General features: G+C 42.5%; 1 protein-coding gene across 1 annotated transcript; it reads right to left on the bottom strand.

Annotated features, from left to right (window-relative positions):
* Positions 1-1,428: 1,428 nt before the first annotated feature.
* LOC139411077 (max dimerization protein 1-like) lies at positions 1,429-26,087 on the bottom strand. The gene is made up of 6 exons (XM_071156916.1): positions 25,885-26,087; positions 25,067-25,166; positions 14,811-14,840; positions 8,128-8,242; positions 5,505-5,664; positions 1,429-5,189 (listed from the first exon to the last, which is right to left on the bottom strand). Exons 1-6 carry the CDS (start codon positions 25,949-25,951, stop codon positions 4,984-4,986), a joined length of 678 nt encoding a protein of 225 aa, XP_071013017.1. The 5' UTR covers positions 25,952-26,087; the 3' UTR covers positions 1,429-4,983.
* Between the last annotated feature and the right edge of the window lie 1,870 nt (positions 26,088-27,957).

Raw genomic sequence — 27,957 nt, 5'->3', positions numbered from 1 at the left:
CCTAGTGACATGAGGAATGGAAGCTTGTGCCAAAGTGCAAACGTTTTCCCACCACTAAACACCAGAAAATGGCCAAAAAGAGTAGAACCAACTCACCTGCTTTTACACTATGATTTGACTATCAGATGTTCACCGTTTCTTTTGAAGTAAATATTTAAAATGGAATAGTTTCAACATATTAAAAGAGTTCAGTTCACATAAGTGTCCCTCATTTTAAGGCCAACAGATGTACACTGAGGGGGGGTCAAAGTGGGGGATATGGGGATATGGGGGGGTCAAACAGGTCAGGTCAAAATACTGTAAAGCACCAATGCTTCTTCTGCTATAGTAGTTCAGAACAGAATAAACCTGGAGTGAAAAAGTCTTCAATAATATAATTTAACATATACTTTTATCCAAAGCGATTTAGTCATGCGGGCATACATTTTATGTATAGCTGATCCCGGGAATCAAACCCACTACCGTGGCATTACAAGCACCTTGCTCTACCAACGAGCTACAAAGGACCTCCACTTCAGATTTCCTTTGGCCAGTAGGTTATAAGCAGTGAGCATCTCATAGATTGACCTGGACACATATTATTCCAGTCCGAATTAGATACTGGAAGAATAACTCATCTCAGTCACCAGGGAGGAGAAGGGTGAAAGGCGTGCTGGAATCATATCAGAGGGTGTAAGAACAGTAATCCATAGTAGAATATCCACACTGCACTCTCCATCTTCCTCCCGCTGAGTTGGCAGCCAGACAAGGACAGACTGCATCACAAAGGTGCCAAAATATAGAAATTGCTTTGCGATGTCATTTGTGACTATGTACAAGTGTGTGTGCATTCCAGTGTGCGTGTGTGTGTGTGTGCTTTAGCAGTGAGCAAAAGGACGACAGACTTGAGAGGAAGGATGCCGATCAAGGTTCCATCACTCCCTCCTCTCCTCCCTCCATCTCCTGGTCATTAAACAGCTGCAGATTTATCTGGTCATACCAGGGATTTAGACAGGAGATTACTGTCAGAAACGAGTTATTCTGCCTGCCAGAGCTAGCTTTGATTACCTCCCAAGATGATGGCTTTGTTTTCCTGTCTGACATCATTCCACATTGAAAAGGTCTCATCAAACCCAAGCTGATTATTGCTACTATAGAATATAGGTACTAGAGGCATGTCCTCCGCATTAGATTTACATGACATTTTGGTCCTTTAGCAGACACCCTTTTCCAGAGTAACTTACAGCCTGAGTATTCAATTAAGGTAAGACAGACATATCTGCTATCAGCATAATCATAGAGAAATATATATTTTAAATCATCAGACCAAGTCATAAATACAAAGACAAGGAAAGTAGGTAAACAAGGTTGGGAGATGTTTTATTCCTTTCATGTCACTGGCAAATATAAATTACTGCTCCACATTTCCCCATTTTTTTCTCTCTCTCCGAAATGTTTAAGTGCTTTCTTTTAAAGTCAATATTCAAATTCCCCAATTCTAAAATGGAAGTGCACAAAACGTCAACCTTTTTAATAGTTGAACCAACCCTTAAGCCATCGTTTTTCTGACGTGCGTGTATGACAACGTGTGTGCGCGTATGAGGGAGAGCAACACACCCGAGACAGTTACAATGAAAATAATGACATTTGTAATAACACGTCTATACTTACATTATATACATTCATATATAATATACTTTACTATGGTTCTCTTACAGTTGTCTGTTTTAAGGCTTAAGCCACTTCGTACGAACCTAACCCAAATATACACACACATTTTTATTTATTTTGAATTCCTAGGGTGATATCCCATATAGCTTACACAGGACTACACAGAAGCCAACTGCAGTGATCTGCTTGTTCTTTAAGAATCCACACCTGCTCAAGGCAGATGCTGAAGCACCAAGGGTGTTAACAGAGTGTAATACGGGGAGGTAGGAGAGCTGCAGCTATACTGTACAAACAGCCCAGTCTGCTCCCTCAGGCTCCCTCTGCACCATGGTGGCTGGCTCACAGCATGTGGGAGGAGGGGGGTGGGGGACCACCATAGAAATGAATCAGGATCTCTTCTCAATGGGAGCCACATTCACACACGAGGAGTGGAAGACACAGAAAACAGGCCATGGACGGAGGGAAAGAGAAGTGTGTGGCCCCAGAATAACAGACAATGCTTAGGTTAAAGTGATGCTACAGAGGATTCGTATATTTTCAACCAGTAGTTTTGAAAGTAGCACTCAAGACAAAACGGGTCCCAGAAAATTGTGCACGTCATCCTTTTTTTCCCCTTCTCAATTCGTATGTTACGAATTCCAATTCATACAATATGTTATGAATTTGTAAGTGCTTAAGATCCCATTCGATCTTTTAATAATACATGAGGTCTTCTTTGAAGAGGTGGGATTTAAAAAAAAACTTGTAAACAACTAAAAACATCCATATAAGTGCCATTTTTATCCCCCATTCAAAACAACCCTCCCTCTCCCCAAACCCTTATAGTTTCTCTCTGAAGACAGTGACGGGACATACACACACCTGCCCCATAACACCAGTCTCAGCCAGGGGCTCAATTCACAACAATCCCCTTCTAGCATGGCTACATCGTTCCTCTCCTTTTGGATAGCTTTTTTTAAGTGACACAGAAGTGCAGCATTCCACACACACAACACTAAACAACCCTAATCCTATATTTTTTTTGTCTGTGTATCGACCATCTTCCCATTCTAACGAGATTCTGCATGTGACAGGTTCCAGGTTCGCCATTGTGCTGCAACAGTGCAGGAGATAGATTACAGGCTAGTCAACTACATCCAACCGCTACTGCAATCCTCTCCAATTTATCCCCCAGGTTATTGAACCCACCATTTCCTCCTCTCGCTACACTATGTTATAATCTCTTGGGTCAAGGAGCCATTTTGTTTCAGGCTCTCAGGCACAAAGAAGGGTGAAACCTCACTGTAGCTTCCCACCGTCACAGCAATGCCAAAGCACCAACACCAGCTTCTCTTAAATTATATACATTTTTATATTCCATTTTTTAAAATTATTATATTCATTTAAATTATTTTCCTATTGACAGAGGATGTTTATTATTATTTAAAAATATAATCAACCACGAAACAATTTCATTCATTTCTAGGAGCACCGTGCCAATTTCTGAAAGGACACACAAGTCTATAGGCACAAAAGACAGTTCTAAAAAGCTATGGATTGACTATGCTGTGCAAACCAACCACACAAACCTCACAAGAATAACATAACTAAAGCGATAACTAATTAACTAGATATTTATATATTTAGATATAATATAAATATTTTTTATTCAATATACATAGAGCTCTTTCTGTGTCAACTATTTACATAAACATGACTACATTTGGCTAAAATAATAAATAGCTCTATAGGCCAGGCAGATATTTAGTGTACAGTAACCTTTCTGCTCTTTCCTTTTCAGAGGTGAACTAATTCAATAGACGTCGACTTTCCTTGTTCTGTGTTTTGACTGAAAGGCAAAGCAAGTCAGCAAATCTGTTGTGTTCTGCTTGTGGGTAACCTGAAGCTGATAGCTAGATCCTTCCTGTCATTAAAACTGCAAAACGCTCTCCCTCATAAATATGGGCGAAGGTAATTGTCTACTAACACACCTTACTTTCTCTCTAACATGGAATGTGCTTTAATCTCTTTACTGGTTTATTTCAACAGTTAATGTACTGTCTGTCTGTGTGACTTCCCTTCAGACACATTTAAGTGATTACCACTGGCTACAGTGCATGACCAGCAGCAACACAGACACGTACATTAAAACACAAGCTAGACGCCACCGTCATCAGAGAGAGGAAGGTACAAGTTGCCTTAACCCCAATCACCCCACCCCTTAATCTCATGCTGCACATTGTTCCTCACAAGGTTTTTTTTCCTACAACCCCCCCGCAATCATAAAAATTCTGAAATGGCAGGTGTGGACAAAAAAAATGACATCTTAATAACCCCCCCACCCCATAAGAGCCATAAACATGGACGTATGTATCCGGCCGCTAAGCCTGGTAGAGAAGAGAGGGATGGATGTATTGCTGCCGACCACAACAACGAAGAGGTTGTGGAACATGGATGACGTCACAGCCGTGCTTAGCGTCGTAGAACTCCCAGTGAGGCTTCACGTGGACAGTGCAGGTAGATGATTATTTACCATAAAGACTTACTGAAAGACTACACCTGATAACATTACTACAATAGCTGCAGTGTAGATTGTTTAAAATGACGACGCCACAGCTCGTTGACCAAGACCATCCATTCCTATACTCCGTTCCAAAATACCATGCTGTGATTGGTCAGCTGGTTAGTCAGGTGGCACAGCTCTGCTGTCTGTATCACCACCACCTATGGAGGGGCCAGTCTCATGGGAGAAATGGGCGAGATGGGATTTAGAACTGGGGGTCGAGAGGGGTTCTCATCATGACTGGATTGCTTCAGATGGCTTCTGAACAAGAGAGAGGCAGTGGGGTGTAGGTGTGGTGTTGTAATCACATTCTCTAGCTGTCTTAAGTTTTCGGACGCTGGAAGGGGGACACTGCATGGATGTGAAAAGTCAGTCACCTCTACTTGGCTCTTGCACTGAAACAGACAGCAGAGCAGGAAGGAAGGACAGAAGGAAGGGGGCAGGCTGGTGGACACAAAGGGTCGGACGGAGTGTCTTATCTTCCTAATCCCACTCATCAAAAAGCTCTGATTGGGTAGTGCCACAGACTGATCCTCCATTTTAGATAGAGGATCAACGGTTGAGATAGGACGGTGGGTGTATCTAAGAGGTGTTGCATTGGGGGTTTCAGGGGGGAAAGAGGTGGAATATAGCTGGAAAGGAGGAGGGGGCTTGGTCAGAAGAGGCCAGTCCTGCTGGGAGTGAGGTCTGATTGGTAGAGACTGGTTGGAGGGCGGGAGTTAACTGGACGACAGAGTGACGGGATTGGATGGGGGCTGGGGGGGGGGGGTCAGAGGTTAAGGGCTGTGCTCTTATAGGCTGCAGCCCAGCTGCTCAGCCTTCTCCTGAGTGTTTTGGTTCTGCATGCGCAGGCGCAGGCTGGCGCTGGAGTAGCCCTCGTCACTGCAGCTGCTGCGCAGGCTGCCCCGCTCATCAGAGTCACTGACACTGCTGGTGCTCCACTCCAGATCCCCCAGCAGGTAGTCAGTCCCCTCCACATCCACATCCAGCTCCTCCTCTGCAACACACAACACAGGTCAATATTATGCAGGTACCACAATCAGCCCAATGCGTTCTCTACTGAGCTCATATTCAAATTCACTAACTTTGGTTAACATAAAGCCCCATCACTAAAGAAGGGCGGAAGGATTGGTGGAAGAGAATGGACACCTTTACATTGTATTATAGTGTGCTTTGATGTAAAAACGCGAAACTTTGACAAAAAAAAACAAAAAAAAACAAAAAAAAACATGTTATACTGTAAACCTCCACAAAGCATTAATGATCCCAGTTCAGTTTGTAACGTAGGAGAGGGATTCCCTTGTGTGCTCACCCTGGTCTGAGTCAGGATTGTCGGAGGAGACAATGGATCCTGTGCTGTCCATGCGTGTTCTCTCCACCCCCAGCTGCTCCAGACGCCGTTGCAGGTGCCTCTGCTCTCTCTGCAGCTGGTCTAAGGTATGCTGGGCTCTCCGCTCGCTCTCCTCCAACCTCTACAGCAGAGACACATACAGCAATAGACACTGGCCCTCACTTTGTGTGCGCGCTCTTGTGACAGCTGCCTTTTGCCCTCCTGCAACCTCTGACCTCGGTATGTACAGTGCCGTCAGAAAGTATTCGTACCCCTTGACTTATTCCACATTCTGTTGTGTCAGAGACAGATTCTCTCTCTCTCACCCATCTCCACAATGCCTCATAATAATGACAAAGTGAAAAAATGTTCAGACATTTTTGCTAATGTTTTGAAAATTAAACAAATCTCATTTACATAAGTATTCACATCGATGAGTCATGTTGTAGAAACACCTTTTGCAGTGATTACAGCTGTGAGTCTTTCTGGGTGTCTCTAAAAGCTTTCCACACCTGGATTATACAATATTTGCACATGATTATTAACAAAAAATCTTCAAGCTCTGTCAAATTGGTTGTTGATTATGGCTAGACTCCAATTTTTCAGGTCTCGCCCTAGATTTATCTCCCAGTGTCTGGTGGAAAGCAGACAACCAGGTTTTCCTCTGGGATTTTGCCTGTGCTTAGCTCCACTCAGTTTATTTTTTATCCTGAAAAACTCCCCAGTCCTTAACAATTTCAAGCATACCAATAACATGATGCAGCCACCACTATGCTTGAAAATATGGAGAGTGGTACTCAGTAATGTGTTGTATTGGATTTGCCCCAAACATAATTTTTTTGCAGTATTACTTTAGTTCCTTGTTGCAAACAGGATGCATGTTTTGGAATATTCCTTCTCACTTTGTCAATTAAGTTAGAATTGAGGAGCCATTAAACACTGTTTTAAAGTCACCATTGGTCTCATGGTGAAATCCCTGAGCGGTTTCCTTCCTCTCCGGCAACGGAGTTAGGAAGGACGCCATTATCTGTGTAGTGATATACCATTCAAAGTGTAATTAATAACTACACCATGCTGAAAGGGATATTCAGTGTCTGCTTTATATAAATCTACCGATATGTGCCCTTTTTTGCTAGGCTTTGGAAAATGTCCCTGGACTTTGTGGTTGAATCTGTGTTTGAAATCCACTGCTTGACTGAGGGACCTTACAGATAATTGTATGGGTTGGGTGCAGGGATGAAGTAGTAATTCAAAAATCATGTTAAAACACTATTAGAGAGTGAATACATACAATTTGTGGCTTAAGCAACTTTTCACTCCTGAACGCATTTTGGCTCGTCATAACAGGGTTGAAAACTTATTGACTAAATACTTTTCAGCTTTTCATTGTTCATTTGTAAACATTATGGGGTATTGTGTCGGGCCAGTGACAAATCTCAATTTAATCCATTTTAAAATCATGTTGTAACAACAAAAATGTGGAAGAAGTCGAGGGGTGTGGATACTTTCTGAAGGCACTAACAGTGATTCATTCATATACTGGCCTCCTCCTACCAACCACACATAGTTAACCATAGACAGGTTCCTCAACAGTCTAGTCTACAAGGTAGGTAAACCCTGGTCCTGGAGTGATGCAGGGTTTAGTTTTTACCAGGCGCCGCTTTACTCTACCTCATCAAACCCTGATGTACACTAGTCGCTCACCCGAGTTAGCACTACACTAATCACCCTCTAGACCACGAGGGTAACAGACATAGAATTAGAATACTAGAATTAACTTGAACCTTCTTATGATGGTATAAAAAGTCAGCCATTTTGGTCAGGAAGTTGATCAACCGTAGTTTGCCAGTGGGAGTTGGTCAACCATGGTTTGCCAGTAGGTCGATAAGATAAGGTAAAACAATGCATTTGAAGAATTTATCTGCACTCCGTTTGTTAGCTAGCCAGACAGTTTGAGGAATGAGCCCATTCATTTTTCAAAATTAACTGCCAATATACCATTCAAACGATGCAGCCAATCCACAGCCATACACTAGCAGAAATCAGTTGATGAGAAGATATCTATACTTGTCCGAGTCCTAACACAATGGAGACATTTATGGTCTATTCACATATTTTAGAGGCTATTTATATAGAAACTTTGTATAAAATCTGTATGAACCAAGATTATTTGACAATATTTTTGACGATAATTGACGATAATTCTATTACACAATTTCTGATATATCATATGCCTTTTATTTTCCTACATAAGAAAAATCAGGATTATGCCTCTACTGTCATTCATTCCAATTAGATTGGTTTGGATTTCTCCCGGACCAACATGGCTGCCATTTTCACCCCTTTCTGGAACTAAGGGTTTATTATATAGCTCCCTCTAGTAATTTAATAGGGTCTCCATGGTAACAGATTTCTTTCTATTTTAGTCAACTCTGTGGCTGTAACCACGCCAAATGTTGCCATGACAGTAAAAAGGGAGTTGGCTGAGGCAGAAACAAAGTGGCACCGTTTATTACCCTCTTCCAATGGTAGAATAAATTGCCCTCTTGAAACTGTAAACACTTTAAACTGATTTCTCATTACTTCTCCGCCCACCATCACCCACCACAATGTGTTTCTTGGCCCTCATCAGCAGGCTGAGCGTGGTATGCCTGTTGGAGTCTGGTCCCAATGGAACGAGGGATTTCAGTCGCTCTAAACACAGCCGTAGGTGTGCGCGTCTGGAGAGAAAGAGAGAGATGCATAATTTCATCAGCTCCCTATAAAAAAGGCCCAGTGCCGCCTAAATTCAGTTTTTCCCTGTGCTTTGTATCATATTCTGCAACAGCTGATGAAACTAACACAGGAAAAGTGAGAGAAAAAAGAGAAGAAGTTATTTCCTGATTGTATTTTCAACCAGGCAATCCTGGTGATGTCACCAGCCCACAAATTGGTTAATATAGCTCTGCAAATAACAGCTAGCTTTCAGTTCCCCACTCAGACCACTCCCAGCTAAATTCTTGAGAAATAGTTTGAAAATGTTAATGGAAAACTAAGAATTGTTACGCAGAAATATGATATTGATATGAAAATGACCGCATTGGGCCTTTAAACCCCCTCAGACGTCATTGGTCACCTCATATGGTGTCAGATCTCTAACTCCCTGTAGCTCTCCTGCAGTCATTTCACCCCTGAAAGAGATCACTTTCATCCACAAACACTTGTCTGCCTAGGGCCTGCCCGGTGATCACAACATTTACATTAAGCTGCTCGAGATCACTTTATTATCCCCCCTCACCTCCTCACTCCTCGCTTGGCAACTGAAGGGGAGTAGTGGGTGTCGATGGGTGACCACATGACCCCCGTTACACATCCCACCTCCAACTGGAGGCTGCTACATGCACACAGGCAGACAAGGGGCATGACCTCACTATTTACTGCAGGTGTGTATAGCGATCTTAAGATGAATGCTCTGGATAAGACTGTATGCTAAATGACTAAAATGTGCATAGCAAAGGCCAACGCATGAGTGGGAATAACTTCAATTGAAAACGATTACACAAAACATGGGATAGTTGAGAACATCTGAAATGCTATTTGTAGCTCAAGGCTAGGAATATGAAGAATATTTAGTACTGGGAGTTCTGCAGAGAGATGATATAGTATGTGTTTATCCATTCCAACTGCAGTGTGAATGACTAAAAAATATTCTAAAGTTCATTGGAGAGAGACACACACACACAGCCAACATGACACACACAGCCAACACACACAGTGTAGATAAACAAGTACATAAGAGTGGGACATATCCAGGTGTGCTCCTCTGCTAGCCTAAAGCTTAGCGGAAACTGGCATGACATAATGTGACAGAGTCCGAGCAGGAGCTCTGTTGTGATAGAATCAGGATGTACAGGGAGGCTAATGTTTGTTAAACAATGTCAACTGACGGGAGGGCAGAGTCATGTATGTTACGGTAAGCAGGCCTACAGTACTAAGCCGGTGTTATGTGGTCTGACTAGGGTTACAAAGCTACTGGTAATTAACTAAAGGTTTTGGAAATTAACAAAATCTATCGTAATTTAGACTTGAATAATGTTTTATTTTTTAAATTCATATATAGTATATATATTTTTTTATATCCGTGTCCATATTGTCCATGAGTTTCTAGTAGATAGACCATATAGTTCAAGAGGAACTTGCCTAATTAATTTTTTTAAAAGCATCTAATCAAGAATGGCATTATTTTAATTTACCTCTGCAACTCTTTTTTACCACAACTGCCATCAGTTTGACACCAAAACATTAACAGTGCGTAAAAAAACACACAAAAAACACATTTCATGTTGAAACTCAATAAACACCAATGATATTCAGTAAGTTGATTTATATTTAGTTAAATGTTTTACATCTTTGTCAAATTTTTATATCACCGTATTTCATTATTTCATACATTTTTAAATGTGATAAGGTCAGAGATAAATTGCAGACACCTGTGATATTCGGAAGTACTCAAAGGAGCCACTAGATGTCTTGTGATAGATGACATAAAATCCTTGAAAGATAGCAAAATTCTGGTAGTTTACTGGTAAACTTAGAAAGTTTTATATAACCCCTCTTTTCAACACTAGGTGTGACTGAATGGCAGGACTGTAAGGGTGTGGTAGGAAGGACACAAAAACCAGGCTATTTCTGCAACAGGATATTCCAGGGATGTATACACTTACAACGTATCAATGGGGTGACTGTTTATGGGTCTGTGTTCGTGTAGCCTATATTTCTGTGAGCGTGTACCTTAGCCTTTTGACAAATCCCAGCAACAACATCAAGCGTTGAAGTCCAGACCAGGGTTTCCGTTTGGAAAATGTGGCCCCGGACAACGTGACCGGGAAGATTTGAATTTAACGGCCATTTGAGAAATTTACCAGACTCGTATGCATTGGGTGTGTAACCCATTAGGGCATCCACCCACTGTGCTCAGAATGACAGGAATCACATTTTAGATTATGGTAATTCATCTGAACAGAGCATGCAACTCCTGTAATGAAGAGGCCAAAAATAAATCATTTTCGAAACATTTGCCAAAATGCAATTTGCGGGAAATGTGTGACAGATTCAATTCTCTGTTAGGAACTTAAAGGGTGAATCTAAAGATGCAACCACTAGGATGGGTCGCTAATATGACTAGGATTGTGCCTTTGGCTTCTGGACAACGAAAGAAAGTTGATATGAAAACCAATAGAAAAGGAGAGAAATGGCATATGAGGAAGGTCTTTCATAGTCTGCTCACGTGGCAAAAGGCCTAGCTGATTATTGAGTTGCGACTGACAGTGAAAAGCATATAATATATATGTTGTGTGAATTGATTGCCCTTAATTTTCATAAATTCCACACGTCACCAATAGTAAATGTACCGTTAATCCCCCGTCATTTGGTTATATTCATTTCTGTATTACTAATTCGACCTACAGTTATTTACCGTTCTCATTCTCGGAGTGGAAACGTTGTTTGCCTGTAACACTTGAGAGAAACAAGTTTGTTTATTTCATAACCATCAGTTATGACTTTTTTCACTGTCTTTTGTCTGGAGTGCTCCATGTGAGCAATGACCACGGGTCTGGTTTATCGGTCTTGTTAACGTTGAGGGAGCGTGCGCGCCCAAGCACGCATAGAACCAGCCTACCTGGCCTGCTGCGCATAAAATGTAAGAAAATGCCCATTTGGGGCTGTTTGACTTCTGACTGTTAACTCAACACGTCCACCTCTGATAAGCTGAACTTGTGTTACGTTTTTCCTTCACCTCACACAATAAATCAACAAAGTCTGGATGATAGCCTACTGTTAGGAACTAGTAGGATATTTGTAAAGTCTTTCCAACAATCACCAAGTCTCGGTGTGAAAGAGCAAAATATCATCATCATCATCTGATAATCCCATATATCCTGTGGAAACGTCATTAAAATACTGTTTTGTTACGCAATAACAGCCGTCTGTCCCAAACTCACTGGCACAGAAAACTGGGGGCCCGGAATAGACTAGTTGATACAATGTTGCAAGTTCGCTAGAGACAGCTTCAGCTGATCCAGTTGATTGTATCAAATCAATGTTGCACTTCACTAGTATGGCTCAAGTCAAGACAGAGAAAAAGGCAGGCAGACGGACTGTAAAGAGATGAATGTAATTGAAAGAACCAGAATTTTCACCGGTATAATTTCTATTGTTTTTAATGTGTCAGCTTTAAAGTATTTTTACTTATTTGAAAATGGAAGCTCATTTAGGCTATTTAGCTGCCAATGACTCACGGTGTATCAATGTGTCCATATGGCAGAAGCTGGTGCGCTCGCATTAGTAGAATCTTGACTTTTATATTTGAGGATTTTTATGATTAACCCCATGACGATTTTGAAAAACAAAAACGTTATTGAAATTAAACCACGAAAATGCGCATATGAAAATCATAACAGGCACGCAGATAGGTAGAAATAGTAGAATATATTGTATCCTTCCCCAAACTTGAAACTCACGCGCCCCTTATGAAGTCTTTATAAAATAATTGCCATGTTTCTACGGTCGGATTTTCAAGTAAGTTAAGACATGCCTCATAACATGGAAGTAAAACATTCAGGTTTCAAACAATTAAGCATGTTTTCAAATGCATACTGCCTCCAGCTCACATTGTAAAGTGGTGGGTGACGTGCTGATAGCCTGCCTACCTTTTTCTCAGTCAATTTAGCCGGCAACAGTTGGATTTTTTAACGGCCATTACCGGCTAACGGAAACCCTTATCCAGACATTTCAGTGTTGTGTAATATATAGACCAGAGACAAGACCATGCACGGGCAACTCCCTCCACTCCAACCAACATGATCTCTTACACGGGCAACCGGGCCTCCTGAACGCAGGCCTTCCACTTGCCCTGCGGCCTGTAAATCATCCTCCTGTACCGTCTCTGACCTCAGGCTAATTGCCCCAGGCAGAGGGATGAGGACAGTAATGCAATCCATACATTCCATTTCTATGGGGATGAGTTCGCACGCACAAGGTGTGGTGGAGAGAGGAGTGAGGTTACACAGATGGCCAGCTCCAGCAGGCAGACTCCGCTACGGAACTCACTGCAACAGAGGACATGGACCGAGGCAGGGTGGTAGAAGTGTAGGTGGGGGGATTCATTTGAGCAAACATAGGAGTAGAAAACATTGAGCCCATCTAGGACACACACAACGACTGACAGGCGGATCAAGTCTCACCGTCCTCTGGCTGGCAGTGTGTTTGTGTTTCATCATTGGCCAAACAAAAATGTTGCCTTGCAATAACTGCCATCTTGTGTGTTGGAATAAGGGGCCATGCAGGTTGCAATTTGTAGAATATTTGTCATACCCGTTGTCAGTGGTGTGAGGGGTATAACGGTACGCGTATTCATACCGAACCATTCAGTACGAGGACCTTGGTTCGGTTCGCACTGTAAACCTGAATGAAAAAATAAAACAAATATTTACAGCAAAAACACTAGGCCTACGCTTCGAGTGAATCTGAGCTGAAAAAATATCTCAGGTCATTTCGTTAACAACTAGAGCCTATGCGCACGTTGGAAATCAACATTTCAATCTTAAATTGCCGCATTTCAAAACTGTACTTTTGTGAGGCGCAGCTGGGAACTAGTTCTATACAATGGTGAGGTCAAGAAGCCAGAATTGGAGGATCCTCCATCCTCGTTTAAATCTCGCTTGGGAACGGCTTCCCAGTAGATTACAACGACGCTGGACAGAGAGTTGTGGATAAAACAGTATGTCGCCACGCTTTACGAGAACAGCCTACGCAGCTGCCAACACCTCAAATAAGTTGTCACATTTACCCAGACTTCACCACAGTAGACCGAAACGCAAAGAAACAACATCGTCTTCCCTCTGCAGCCCTTGGCAGCTGATTCTGACTGGGCCAAAGAAATTACAAGAGCGATAGATTAAACATTTTTTTTACAGTCTTTGGTTTATTGACACAGATATGCGCCTATTCTCAGTGGTTGAGAATCGGTTGGTTTCAGTCAGCACCTCGTAAAAGTACTCGAGCATCCATCTTGCACTCATTTCAGCAAACATGTAGTAGCCACTCTATATAAAGAAAGCCAAAGCTTCAATGAACTGACCAATGCACTCTGTGTTGTGCTTTCTTAACAGTGACCGCCCATCACATTACCCACAGAGGGGAGATGTACTGTGCTAAAGACAAGCCCCCACTGACAGAGGCAGTGTCATGGTGCGTTCGTAATCAAGATGGAAGTAAGGAATTTACCACATACAGCTGGGGGGGGGATCCACTTGAACGGCCCTCCAACTGGTAATTACTAGTGGGAAACTCGTCTAGCATCATGAGCACCCAAACGGTGACCTTGGACTTCACCTACTAAGTAAATGGCCTCTATAACAGCATTTTCACCAGTTAAAATGTAACAAAACATTTATAAAAAAGGAATCTATTAATGTAGTTTTTGAAATCTATAAATGTGTTTACAGGCATGATAGCTGTACCTTTAGTTTATGGTTGACGCAGTTTGTTGGCCATTAGCCAACTCTGCATTTCTCAACAAGTTCAAATCACATGAACGGGTCAAACTGGTATTTACGACTTCACAACTGGTAAATTCCTACCTCCCACATGGTTACAAACACAAAATCAAGATTGGAAACTTGAGGCCCAACATAACAATGGCAGGAACATTGTGTATGCTGAACATTGTGAATGGCATTTCATTTTCCTGCTGTACCAAAACCGAACCAAACATTGACCCCAAAACCACAATACGAACCTAACCATGGGCTTTGGTGAACTGTTACACACCTAGGAGGGATACATTGATAGAGGCAATAGGCAGCAGGAGTGAGATGGCTGCCTTCCTTCCAGTCAAGGGAATGTGTATGGGCTTATAAAGCCTGAGAATCACACACACTCTCATGCTGTGCTGCAGTTCCCAGGCCTAAGCTCCAGAGCCATGCATTATTCAGTCAGTCTGCCTGAGTCATTAGCCCTGGTTGAACCAGAACACCATTCAAACCCTGCCTAGAACACCAGAGGGACAGGGACACCTCCAGGGAGAGACTATGGAAACAGGGAGACTCCAGGGAAAGCCAGGTAGAGGTCAAAGAGAGACCAGGGATGAGGCCTGTAAAGTCCCTTTTTGGATAAGCTGCATTCTGCACTGTTCATTTCACTCTCATTACTCCTTTCTAGCCATGTGGGACTGAGGAGAGATTCAATGTCTAATAGGGTGGTCTGACAGAGCTAAGAGAGAGACAGTGATGTGGGGATTCAACGTACCTGTTTTTCTCCATCTCGTTGTGTGTAGATCTGTGAACAGACAGACAGAGGTTAGAAAGTGTCCTTACACATCATCACACAGTAGATTCAGCGTGCTTCAGTAAAGTGCTTTAATAATAGACGATCCCTCTCGGTTCGCAACCACTGCAGTCAACCAGGGAGTTATTGCAGAGAGGGAGAGGCTTGTGTTGTGTGGGAGTTTAAGAAGCGCCAAAAAGCACAGGGAAGTTAAACTCTACAAAATGAGAAAAGGCAAGGATATATATATATATATATATATACACAGTGCCTTGTGAAAGTATTCGGCCCCCTTGAACTTTGCGACCTTTTGCCACATTTCAGGCTTCAAACATAAAGATATAAAACTGTATTTTTTTGTGAAGAATCAACAAGTGGGACACAATCATGAAGTGGAACGACATTTATTGGATATTTCAAACTGTTTTAACAAATCAAAAACGGAAAAATTGGGCGTGCAAAATTATTCAGGCCCCTTAAGTTAATACTTTGTAGCGCCACCTTTTGCTGCGATTACAGCTGTAAGTCGCTTGGGGTATGTCTCTATCAGTTTTGCACATCGAGAGACTGAATTTTTTTCCCATTCCTCCTTGCAAAACAGCTCGAGCTCAGTGAGGTTGGATGGAGAGCATTTGTGAACAGCAGTTTTCAGTTCTTTCCACAGATTCTCGATTGGATTCAGGTCTGGACTTTGACTTGGCCATTCTAACACCTGGATATGTTTATTTTTGAACCATTCCATTGTAGATTTTGCTTTATGTTTTGGATCATTGTCTTGTTGGAAGACAAATCTCCGTCCCAGTCTCAGGTCTTTTGCAGACTCCATCAGGTTTTCTTCCAGAATGGTCCTGTATTTGGCTCCATCCATCTTCCCATCCATTTTAACCATCTTCCCTGTCCCTGCTGAAGAAAAGCAGGCCCAAACCATGATGCTGCCACCACCATGTTTGACAGTGGGGATGGTGTGTTCAGGGTGATGAGCTGTGTTGCTTTTACGCCAAACATAACGTTTTGCATTGTTGCCAAAAAGTTCAAATTTTGTTTCATCTGACCAGAGCACCTTCTTCCACATGTTTGGTGTGTCTCCCAGGTGGCTTGTGGCAAACTTAAAACGACACTTTTTATGGATATCTTTAAGAAATGGCTTTCTTCTTGCCACTCTTCCATAAAGGCCAGATTTGTGCAATATACGACTGATTGTTGTCCTATGGACAGAGTCTCCCACCTCAGCTGTAGATCTCTGCAGTTCATCCAGAGTGATCATGGGCCTCTTGGCTGCATCTCTGATCAGTCTTCTCCTTGTATGAGCTGAAAGTTTAGAGGGACGACCAGGTCTTGGTAGATTTGCAGTGGTCTGATACTCCTTCCATTTCAATATTATCGCTTGCACAGTGCTCCTTTGGATGTTTAAAGCTTGGGAAATCTTTTTGTATCCAAATCCGGCTTTAAACTTCTTCACAACAGTATCTCGGACCTGCCTGGTGTGTTCCTTGTTCTTCATGATGCTCTCTGCGCTTTTGACGGACCTCTGAGACTATCACAGTGCAGGTGCATTTATACGGAGACTTGATTACACACAGGTGGATTGTATTTATCATCATTAGTCATTTAGGTCAACATTGGATCATTCAGAGATCCTCACTGAACTTCTGGAGAGAGTTTGCTGCACTGAAAGTAAAGGGGCTGAATAATTTTGCACGCCCAATTTTTCAGTTTTTGATTTGTTAAAAAAGTTTGAAATATCCAATAAATGTCGTTCCACTTCATGATTGTGTCCCACTTGTTGTTGATTCTTCACAAAAAAATACAGTTTTATATCTTTATGTTTGAAGCCTGAAATGTGGCAAAAGGTCGCAAAGTTCAAGGGGGCCGAATACTTTCACAAGGCACTGTGTATATATAATATATATATATATATATATATTATATATATATATATTATATATATATATATTATAATATAAATATATATATATATATATATAATATAAATATATATAATATAAATATAAATATATATAATATAAATATATATATATATAATATAAATATATATATATATATAATATAAATATATATATATATATAATATAAATATATATAATATATATATAATATATATAATATAAATATATATATATATATATATATATATACATACACACACACACACAGTGGGGCAAAAAAAGTATTTAGTCAGTCACCAATTGTGCAAGTTCTCCCACTTAAAAAGATAGGAGAGGCCTGTCATTTTCATCATAGGTACACTTCAACTATGACAGACAAAATGAGAAAAAAACATCCTGAAAATCACATTGTAGGATTTTTTATGAATTTATTTGCAAATTATGGTGGAAAATAAGTATTTGGTCACCTAAAAACAAGCAAGATTTCTGGCTCTCACAGACCTGTAACTTCTTCTTGAAGAGGCTCCTCTGTCCTCCACTCGTTACCTCTATTAATGGCACCTGTTTGAACTTGTTATCAGTATAAAAGACACCTGTCCACAACCTCAAACAGTCACACTCCAAACTCTACTATGGCCAAGACCAAAGAGCTGTCAAAGGACACCAGAAACAAAATTGTAGACCTGCACCAGGCTGGGAAGACTGAATCTGCAATAGGTAAGCAGCTTGGTTTGAAGAAATCAACTGTGGGAGCAATTATTAGGAAATGGAAGACATACAAGACCACTGATAATCTCCCTCGATCTGGGGCTCCACGCAAGATCTCACCCCGTGGGGTCAAAATGATCACAAGAACGGTGAGCAAAAATCCCAGAACCACACGAGGGGACCTAGTGAATGACCTGCAGAGAGCTGGGACCAAAGTAACAAAGCCTACCATCAGTAACACACTACACCGCCAGGGACTCAAATTCTGCAGTGCCAGACATGTCCCCCTGCTTAAGCCAGTACATGTCCAGGCCCATCTGAAGTTTGCTAGAGAGCATTTGGATGATCCAGAAGAAGATTGGGAGAATGTCATATGGTCAGATGAAACCAATATATAACTTTTTGGTAAAAACTCAACTTGTCGTGTTTGGAGGACAAAGAATGCTGAGTTGCATCCAAAGAACACCATACCTACTGTGAAGCATGGGGGTGGGACCAGAGCGACTGATCCGTGTAAAGGAAAGAATGGGGCCATGTACCGTGAGATTTTGAGTGAAAACCTCCTTCCATCAGCAAGGGCATTGAAGATGAAATGTGGCTGGATCTTTCAGCATGACAATGATCCCAAACACACCGCCCGGGCAACGAAGGAGTGGCTTCGTAAGAAGCATTTCAAGGTCCTGGAGTGGCCTAGCCAGTCTCCAGATCTCAACCCTATAGAAAATCTTTGGAGGGAGTTGGAAGTCCGTGTTACCCAGCAGCAGCCCCAAAACATTACTGCTCTAGAGGAGATCTGCATGGAGGAATGGGCCAAAATACCAGCAACAGTGTGTGAAAACCTTGCGAAGACTTACAGAAAACATTTGACCTCTGTCATTGCCAACACAGGCCTCTCTCATCTTTTTAAGTGGGAGAACTTACACAATTGGTGGCTGACTAAATACTTTTTTGCCCCACTGTATGTATGTATGTATGTATGTATGTATGTATGTATGTATGTATATATATATATATATATATATATATAAAAATTCAGGAGGCACACACGTGTACACACACAGAGGCCCGGGGGGGTAGACTTAGCAACAGTAACTAGAAACAGCCTGCTGCCTGGTACCAGCCAGGCTACAGAGTGAGTAAAGGGTGAAAAGAGAGCAGCGGTTGGAAGAGGGACAGAGAGAGAGAAAGAAAGGGACAGAGACTATTTAAAGGTCATGTAGTGATTGTGTATTGGTGGCCACCTTGCCTCCTACATTGCAGTGTAAACTGCATTGTTCACCAACAGCCTATGGTCCTACCAGCTCTACCGGAATGAGGCCTGTAGTCCCTTGTAGGATAAGGGCACACAGATACGCACCCCTCTCTCCAAGCTCCACACAGGGCAAGGAAGCTGGCCAGGTCTCTTTTTCATAAAGAATCTGCAAATGGGGTGAGAGGGAAAGGGCACTAGGCAGAGGGACAGGAGCAAAGTCCTCTTCTCTCCACTACACAGGAACTCCCCAACCTCCAGTCCCAAAATAGACCAACCTGCACTCTGCAAGCTGACTGCTGTCAGCACCCCGACAGCCTTGGACCCCCTCCGAAAGATCAACCACGCACTACAGACAACACAAATACGAGTGCTTGCTTGCCCCAGCCAGAGAGTACAGTTCATATGACAGCACAGTAGAGCTGACTGGTAGAGAAGACTAGGGTTTGGATATGAATAGGGCTCCCAGTGTAACCCATTTCCCATGTGATGGGGGGCGGGAGAGGCATGCCACTGCCAGAGACCTTTCCTCTCCTCTGCCAGGTCGTATTACTGTACAGGACAAGGCCACCTCCCCCTTCTACTCTAGGTGCCGTCTACCTGGCATGCTGTACATGAGGAGCCCATGCTTTACCGTACAGTTATAAAATAGAACAAATCATTACAGACCTATTGACTTGAATGGGGATTAACGATCTAGTGATTCTGTGTGTACAGTACAGCAGTCATATGATCAATGTAATAAGCAATGAATTAGGCTACACAGTATTCCAGCTATGTACTACTACACACAATGGAAGAGCTTTAGAATAAGGATAAACATAGCTGCATTGTTGTCGTTAGCTACATATAGTCTAATCAGTCAGTGTTTCCCCTGTGTTCTCCTAAGGTGGAGAGCTAAGGACATCCTGGGCAAAATGTTCAACTGAGTCCAAGAGGCCATAACACCAATATGATAAGATGATTAGATAGATATTCAATATCTTCCTCTCCATGACTTCATAATAGAGTGGAATAAACAGGTCTAGAGTCTAGTCCACCAACACAATAGCATGTCAGGCCTGTTTCTGTGTGCACAGGGAGCAGGGGAGAGAAAGAAGTAAGAGAGGAGGAGAGGACCATTTCTGTAATGGAGGAACTGAAGCAGCATTGACTGCCAAGAGTGAACAGTAGAAAAAAAGGGGAAAGGGGGGAGCGAGAAAAAAGGAGAGAGAAGAGTACATTCATAAAAAGTGCCAGCATTTACATTGTTACCTAGCAATGCACTACTACTACTTTTACAGATCCACTGCCCAGCCATGCAATTTATAAAACTTGATCGCCACTGTAAGAAGCATTTAGACCAGGGATGGGCAACTAGCAGAACTCAGTCAAGCCCTCATTGATTGTTAGTCAATCTCACTCAGATATATTAAAACCTGCAAACATCAGGGCCACCCGAGTGGCGCAGCGGTCTAAGACACTGCAGTGCTTGAGGCGTCACTACAGAGACGGTTTTTATCCCGGGCTGTGTCGCAGCTGGCCGTGACCGGGAGACCGATGAGGCAATGCACAACTGGCCCAGCGTTATCCGGGATAGGGGAGGGTTTGGCCAGCCGGGATGTTCTTGTCCCATCGCGCTCTAGTGACTCCTGTGGCAGGCGCATGCACACTGACATGGTCACCAGTTGTATGGTGTTTCCTCCGACACATTGGTGCGGCTGGCTTCCGGGTTAAGCGAGCAGTGTGTCAAAAAGCAGTGCAGCTTGGCAGGGTCGTGTACCGGAGGACGTATGGCTCTCGACCTTTGCCTCTCCCGAGTCCATACGGGAGTTGCAGCGATGGGACAAGACTAATTACCAATTGGATTTCACAAAAATTGGGGAGAAAAGGGGTAAAGAATGATCAAATAAAAAAAAATAAAACTGCTAACATTTCTCTCCATCCTATGAAAAATGTTGTAGAAGTGCAGGAAATTAGTTAGAGCAAATGTCCCTCTCTGGAAAAATGTGTAGAATTGCAGCAAACCTGCTCTAGAGGGAGACTGCTCAAATGTGTTGCTCGCAATGTGGTGTGGTGGTGGGGGGGGGGGGGATTTCACACACCTCAAATACAGCAAATAGATGGCTGAACAAGACAGATCCTGAGGTGGGCGGGGCATAAACATCAAATAAAATTGTATTTGTCACATGCACCGAATACTACAAATGTAGACCTTACAGTGAAGTGCTTACTTACAAGTCCTAACCAACAACACAGTTAAACATTTTTTTTTAAAGTAACAAATAATTAAAAAGCAGCAGTAAAATAACAATAGCGAGGCTATATACAGGGCTACAGTCAATGCACGGGGGCACCGGTTAGTCGAGGTAATATGTACATTTAGGTCGAATTATTAAAGTGGCTATGCATAGATAATAACAGAGTAGCAGCAGTGTAAAGGGGAAGGCAATGCAAATAGTCTGGGTAGCCATTTGATTAGATGTTCAGGAGGTTTATGGCTTGGGGTAGAAGCTGTTAAGAAGCCTTCTGGACCTAGACTTGGCGCTCTAGTAGAGAGAACAGTCTATGACTAGGCTGGCTGGAGTCTGACAATTTTTAAGGCCTTCCTCTGATACCGCATGGTATAGAGGTCCTGGATGGCAGGACGCTGGGCTGCACGCACAACCCTCTGTAGTAGCTTGCGGTCGAAGGCCAAGCACTTGCCATACCAGGCAGGGATGCAACCATGCTCTCGATGGTGCAGCTGTAGAACCTTTTGAGGATCTGAGGACCCATGCCAAATATTTTCAGTCTGTCTTGGTGTACTTGGACCATGTTAGTTTTTGGTGATGTGGACACCAAGGAACTTGAAGCTCTCAACCTGCTCCACCACAGCCCCGTCGATGAGAATGGGGGCGTGCTCAGTCCTCCTTTTCCTGTAGTCCACAATCATCTCCATTGATCACGTTGAGGGAGAGGTTGTCATGGCACCACACAGCCAGGTCTCTGACCTCCTCCCTATAGGCTGGCTTGTCATCGTCAGTGATCAGGCCAACCACTGCTGTGTCATCGGCAAACTTAATGATGGTGTTGGAGTTGTGCCTGGCCGTAAGGTCATGAGTGAACAGGGAGTACAGGAGGGGACTGAGCACGCACACCTGAGGAGCCTGCGTTTTGTGGATCAGTGTGGCGGATGTGCGGTTACCTACCCTTACCAACTGGGGGCAGCCCATCAGGAAGTCCAGGATCCAGTTGCAGAAGGTGGTGTTTAGTCCCAGGGTCATTAGCTTAGTGATGAGCTTTGAGGGCACTATGGTGTTGAACACTGAGCTGTAGTCAATGAATAGCATTCTTACATATGTGTTAATTTTGTACAGGTGTGTGTTACGTTCCCCAGTTTCTGTGTTGAAGTTTGTGTATTTGAGTGTGTTTCAGATGGCTTCCTGAAATCCCCCAGCAGCTGATTGGTAGACTCCACGATTAATTGGAGAGCTGACCCCACCCCCTCATCAGGTGTGGAGTGCAATAGAGATTGCATCATCTGTGGATCAGTTAGGGCAGTACGCAAATTGGAGTGGGTCTAGGGTTTCTGGGATAGTGGTGTTGATGTGAGCCATTACCAGCCTTTCAAAGCACTTCATGGCTACAGATGAGTGCCACAGGTCGATAGTCATTTAGGCAGGTTACCTTGGTGGTCTTGGGCACAGGGACTATTGTAGTCGGCTTGAAACGTGTTGGTATTACAGACTCAGACTCAGTGAAGAAACTTGCCAGTTGGTCAAAGCGTGCTTGGAGTACACGTCCTGGTAATCTGTCTGGCCCTGCGGCCTTGTGAATGTTGACATGTTTAAAAACGGCTTACTCACATCGGCTGCGGAGAGCGTGATCACACAGTCGTCCGGAACAGCTGATGCTCTCATGCATGTTTCAGTGTTACTTGCCTCGAAGCGAGCATAGAAGTAATTTGGTTTGTCTGGTGGCTTGTGTCACTGGGAAGCTCTTGGCTGGGCTTCCCTTTGTAGTCTGTAATAGAATGCAAGCCCTGTCAAATCCGACGAGCATTCAGAGACGGTGTAATACGATTGGATCTTAGTCCTGTATTGACGCTTTGCCAGTTTGATGGTTCGTTGGAGGGCATACCAGGATTTCTTATAAGCTTCCGGGTTAGAGTCCCACTCCTTGAAAGCGGCAGCTCTACCCTTTAGCTCAGTGCGAATGTTGCCTGTAATCCATGGCTTCTTGTTGGGGTATGTACGTACAGTCACTGTGTGGACGACGTCGTCGATGCACTTATTGAAAGCCAGTTACTGATGTGGTGTACTCCTCAATGCCATCGGAAGAGTCCCGGAACATATTCCAATCTGTGCTAGCAAAACAGTCCTTGAGCTTAGCACCCGCTTCATCTTACCATTTTTTTTTATTGACCGAGTCACTGGCGCTTCCTGCTTTAATTTTGGCTTGTAAGCAGGAATCAGGAGGATAGAATTTTGGTCAGATATTCCAAATGGAGGGCTAGGGGGAGCTTTGCACGTGTCTCTGTTTGTGGAGTAAAGGTGGTCTAGAGTTTAACATGCTGGTGGAAATTTGGTATAAAACGGATTTGTGTTTCCCTGCATAGTCCCCGGCCACTAAGAGCGCCGCCACTGGATGATCGTTTTCCTGTTTGCTTATTGCGGTACACAGCTCATTGAGTGTGGTCTTACTGCCAGCATCGGTCTGTGGTGGTATGTAGACAGCTACGAAAAGTACAGATACTCTCTAGGTAGATAGTGTGGTCTACAGCTTATCATGAGATACCCAGGTGAGCAAAACCTCAAGACTACCTTAGATATCGTGCACCAGCTGTTGTTTACATATATACATAGACCACCACCCCTTGTCATACCAGAGGCTGCTGTTCTATCCTGCCGATACAGTAAAACCCACCAGCTGTATGTTGTTCATGTCGTTGTTCATCCATGACTCGGTGAAACATAAGAAATTACAGTTTTTAATGTCCCATTGGTAATTAAATCTTGCTTGTAGGTCATTGATTTTATTTTCCAATAATTGCATGTTTTCCAATAGAACGGATGGCAGTGGGGGTTTACTCGCTCGCCTATGAATTCTCAGAAGGGAGCCCGATCTCCGCCCCCTTTTTGTCCGTCTTCTCTTCACACAAATGATGGGGATTTGGGCCTGTTCCCAGGAAAGCAGTATTTCCTTCACGTCGGACTCGTTAAAGGAAAAAGGTTCTACCAGTTTGTGGTGAGTAATCACTGTTCTGATGTTCAGAAGTTATTTTTGGTCATAAGAGACAGTAGCAGCAATATTATGTACAAAATAAGTTTTTAAAAAATAAGTTAAACGCAAAAATAAATACATTTGAACAAAATAACATGGTTGGTTAGGAGCACGTAAAATGTCAGTCATCCTCTCTGGCGCCATTCTACTTTGCTACAGTCATTAGAATTTAACATGAACATTTGACTAGTGCTAAAACTACCTATGTAGCCTAATATCTAATATGAATCAGGTTCCTATTACAACAGACTGAGGCATAAATAGATCCATGCGACCCCTCCTTACTAGTTTAGATTTAATATCCAGTTATCTCGAGTTACTGCCTCGCCCGGCCACCCAGCCATACTGCTTAATCTTTGTCAGGGTTAGGTAGGAGACTGCCGTAGGAGGTGGTTTCTTCATAGCTAGGTGTCTTGGTAAGCTGGATAACAACAGACAGCTGGCCAGGCGAGAGTATCCTGTCCTTCCAGGAGGAGAGCTGTTGATCAGGGTGAACTGCTTGACTGCTGCAGTCTGTCCTCGGACACCCTGATCAACCTCAATCTGCTTGGATTCCCCACTACTGCATGTTGCTACTTGCTTAACTCTGCCTAATTCTGATTGATGTTTTTCCCGTCTGGGATACTGCAAGGGCAAAATGCTATTAAAAATGCTCAAAGCAAACTTACAGGCACAAACACACTCAGACACAAACTCAAAGCATCAGTTTTATAGAGTTTCAGAAGGACTGGGTTGTTATAGATTATGATAATACAGTTAAAGATTATCATTGGCTGTAAACAGACCAATTGAGAGCATAACATTAAAGATCAGAACACAATCACAATGGACAGCAAAGAAACAACTCAACAGAGCCCCTGCAAGTTGGTAAAGTCAAATTGTTTTTGTCAGTGCTGCATGCCTACACCGTGCCACCACGCCTATATGACATTCACTACATGAGTGAATGTAGGACGAGGGGGGCTCTGCCTGCACATGGATGAATAACACATCATGATGAGGGGGTGCTTCAAAACTGGACCACACAAACTGCTTGTTTTCTGAAAAACTGATCTTGCCATTACAGCTGAATCATTGAGGGGGTCTACAGTACACAGGGGATTATACACTACTGTTAGTCAAATGACTACCTGCTATTGGAGTTCTTCTTGCTTTTGTTTTTCCGTTTCAAGCTGTCCTTCTCTTTGCTGCTGGTGAACGGTAACATGGAGGCATAGCCATGTTCTGCTTCTGCAAATAAATGAGCAGGATACAAGTCAATCACATCATTATAATTCTCAACAGTGCAAGGAATGCATTCAATGCAGCCATACACATTCCAATGAAAATTGATGAGGGACAGAAATGTTAGATGAGGGAATACTGTATTTTTGCCTAGGTAAGATGAGACAATTTGTACAAAATATCGATTTATTTTAATTTTTCCCCTTCAGCCAATGATGTCATCTGAACTAGAGTAAACCCTACCAAGCTACCCAGCAAACCACAACAGAGAAGTGAAGGGGTCGCTTGGAGAGAACATCAAGATCAAATCCAATGAAGCAAGCAGGAACCCTTACCATGTGAATGTGAAAAAAAATGTTTTGTTATAAAATACGGTCATTTTTGCATTTCAGTAAGATTGCAAACACTATACTTTAAAAAAGTGTCTAGATAAATACCCTAGTAGTGTCGACTAATTATTGCTGTACATTTGTTGTTGCTGTGAACATATTGCTGCCAGCTTCCCCTATTTGTCGATGTAGCCTAGTTACAATGCAATTACTTAGCTATATGCATTCTTGCTTAATGTGGTCTGCAATAATAATCAATACATTATTTATAGCTAATCAACCTGACAAATTGATTATAACAGGTGCGTCCACCAGCAATGCAATTGAGGCACCGTAGTACTAACGCAATCATTCATAAGTCAAAATAAGAATGCAAAATGTTATTACTACTGTACCTCTTTCTCTGCGATCAAGGTATTCTGCTGCTTCGATCAACATCTGCACCATTTCGATCGCCGCCATTTTCAACAATAGCACCGAAAAAATATGACAATTCGGGTCTGAATTTGGATACACAACTACTTCTGTGGGTTAACTACTTCACGTTCAACTACGTTTTTATGGTAATTATTAAAATAAGCCAGATCTATACTATCTCCCACAAGGCAATTTATCGATAACAGAAGTCAGTTATCGCTGTGATACTGCTCTGATCAGCTTGATAGCTTATTTATTGGCTAAGTTGTTTTTGTCAAATTCGCTTGACTGATGCTGGCTCGCAGTTACAATCGCTGTCAGTGATGGCAAGCTAACGTAAATGCTAGCCAACGTTCGTGGAAGTCACCAACAAAAATCTTGCAGGCAGAATTAGTGTTGAACCAAACGTCACGCCTTGTTGTTGACAAAGTAAAAATGACAACCGGTAGCTAGTTAGTTATTAGAGGATGGCTTTCAAAAACAAAGTACGTATAAACAGCCGCACAGGGGGGGAAAAGTATAGCTTTCTTGCTAGCGTGTGAATCTAACGACACAGCAAAGAAATGAACCCGTTTTAAAATGTGATATCTGGTCTATTCGAAATTTCGAACCAGTGAATGTAGCTAGCTATCCAACGTCAAAACAGCCTTGTCGAATTCAAATACTGTAGTAACAAGCTGGCTAGTTATGCTGCTCGGTCTCGAGCTGCAAAGGCTGACACAAAAAAATAAGTTAACAAAATATTTGAAAAGAGCGGCTAGCCAACCTGCTACCTTGCAACAGTGTTGATCAGACCGCAATTATATTGGTAAACTAACTCCTGTATTTTTTGCCAAAAAGCTTCTGTGAGATGAGATGCGATTGGGTACCCTAAATAGTAAATGCCTTTCTTATTGGACCTAGCCACTGTCGCTTCAACCAATAGGGCTATCACATACCCCGAGCCATATGCGACTGGTCAACATGTTTCGCCATTTTGGCTCAATCATATCCTAGGGGGAAATCGCAGTTGCATTCTTCTCCTCAAAAGAGAAGGTAAGAGCGACCTCTGACTTGCTCATGCATTGGTTTTTGAGTCGTGAGGACGCGAGGGGTATTTAATTGAGATTCTCCCACACTAGTCTAGCATTGTTACAATACATGATCCACAATGGAGTCTTGTTTCGCTATTGTTGGCACCAATAAGTGTTTTAGCGTTCCACCATTGGTTGTTCTCACCGAGGCTGGTCACGATTTATCAACAACTCTCACGAGCTGCGGTGGCAACACCCCTTTTTCTGCGAAAGACCACGCCCCGTGGACATGCTGCTTTCGCTGTGTACATTGGTGATTGGTTTCTCAGTGTTGTTTGCCGTATATCAAGATCAGTGGTTGGCCGAATTCACATGCTGTTCCACTATTGGTCTGTATCGTTTATTGACAGGTACCTTTGTTTTCCTGATGAGATAATATGGACCGCAGAAGTAATGAAGCATTTTTAACCATAAAAATTACTGATAAAAACAATTGAATTCTAGAAAGCTTGACAGTGGAGAGCCGATCTTAATTAATTTTGCATTTAGGTTAGAACATCTTTTATCACTTGGGAATCTCCAAATAAGCTTGAAAACTAGATTGGTAGATTGATTCATAGCAGGTTATGCAATTGGCATACTAGCTATGAGGGAAAAAGCCAGCGTTGAATTGCATATGTTGCGGCAAGACTACACAAAATATATTATGTGCATGCTTGACAGGACCAGAATCAAATCTATTTCATTCGAACGCAATTGTTCTTGTATGCGAGAAAGATTAAGACAGACCAACAAGAACTTTGGCCATGCAAGGTAGATCACATGGGAGGCATTCACTAGGAACCAAACGGAATGAAACCATTATTATAGCAGTGAACGAAAAAGAAACATCAGACCTTCCAGCGCTGAAAACTATCCCACTTAGAACCCACATCTCGATCTAATATTTATATATTTCTTAATTCCATTTTTTTTACGTTTAGGTTTGTGTATATTGTTTTTTAAATACTACTGTATTGTTGGAGCTAGGAACACAAT

The sequence above is a fragment of the Oncorhynchus clarkii genome, chromosome 6 (genome assembly GCF_045791955.1).
Source record: "Oncorhynchus clarkii lewisi isolate Uvic-CL-2024 chromosome 6, UVic_Ocla_1.0, whole genome shotgun sequence".
NCBI classification, from domain to species: domain Eukaryota; kingdom Metazoa; phylum Chordata; class Actinopteri; order Salmoniformes; family Salmonidae; genus Oncorhynchus; species Oncorhynchus clarkii.
Note: the sequence above shows the minus strand (reverse complement) of the source record. Positions and strands in the feature narration are given on the sequence as shown.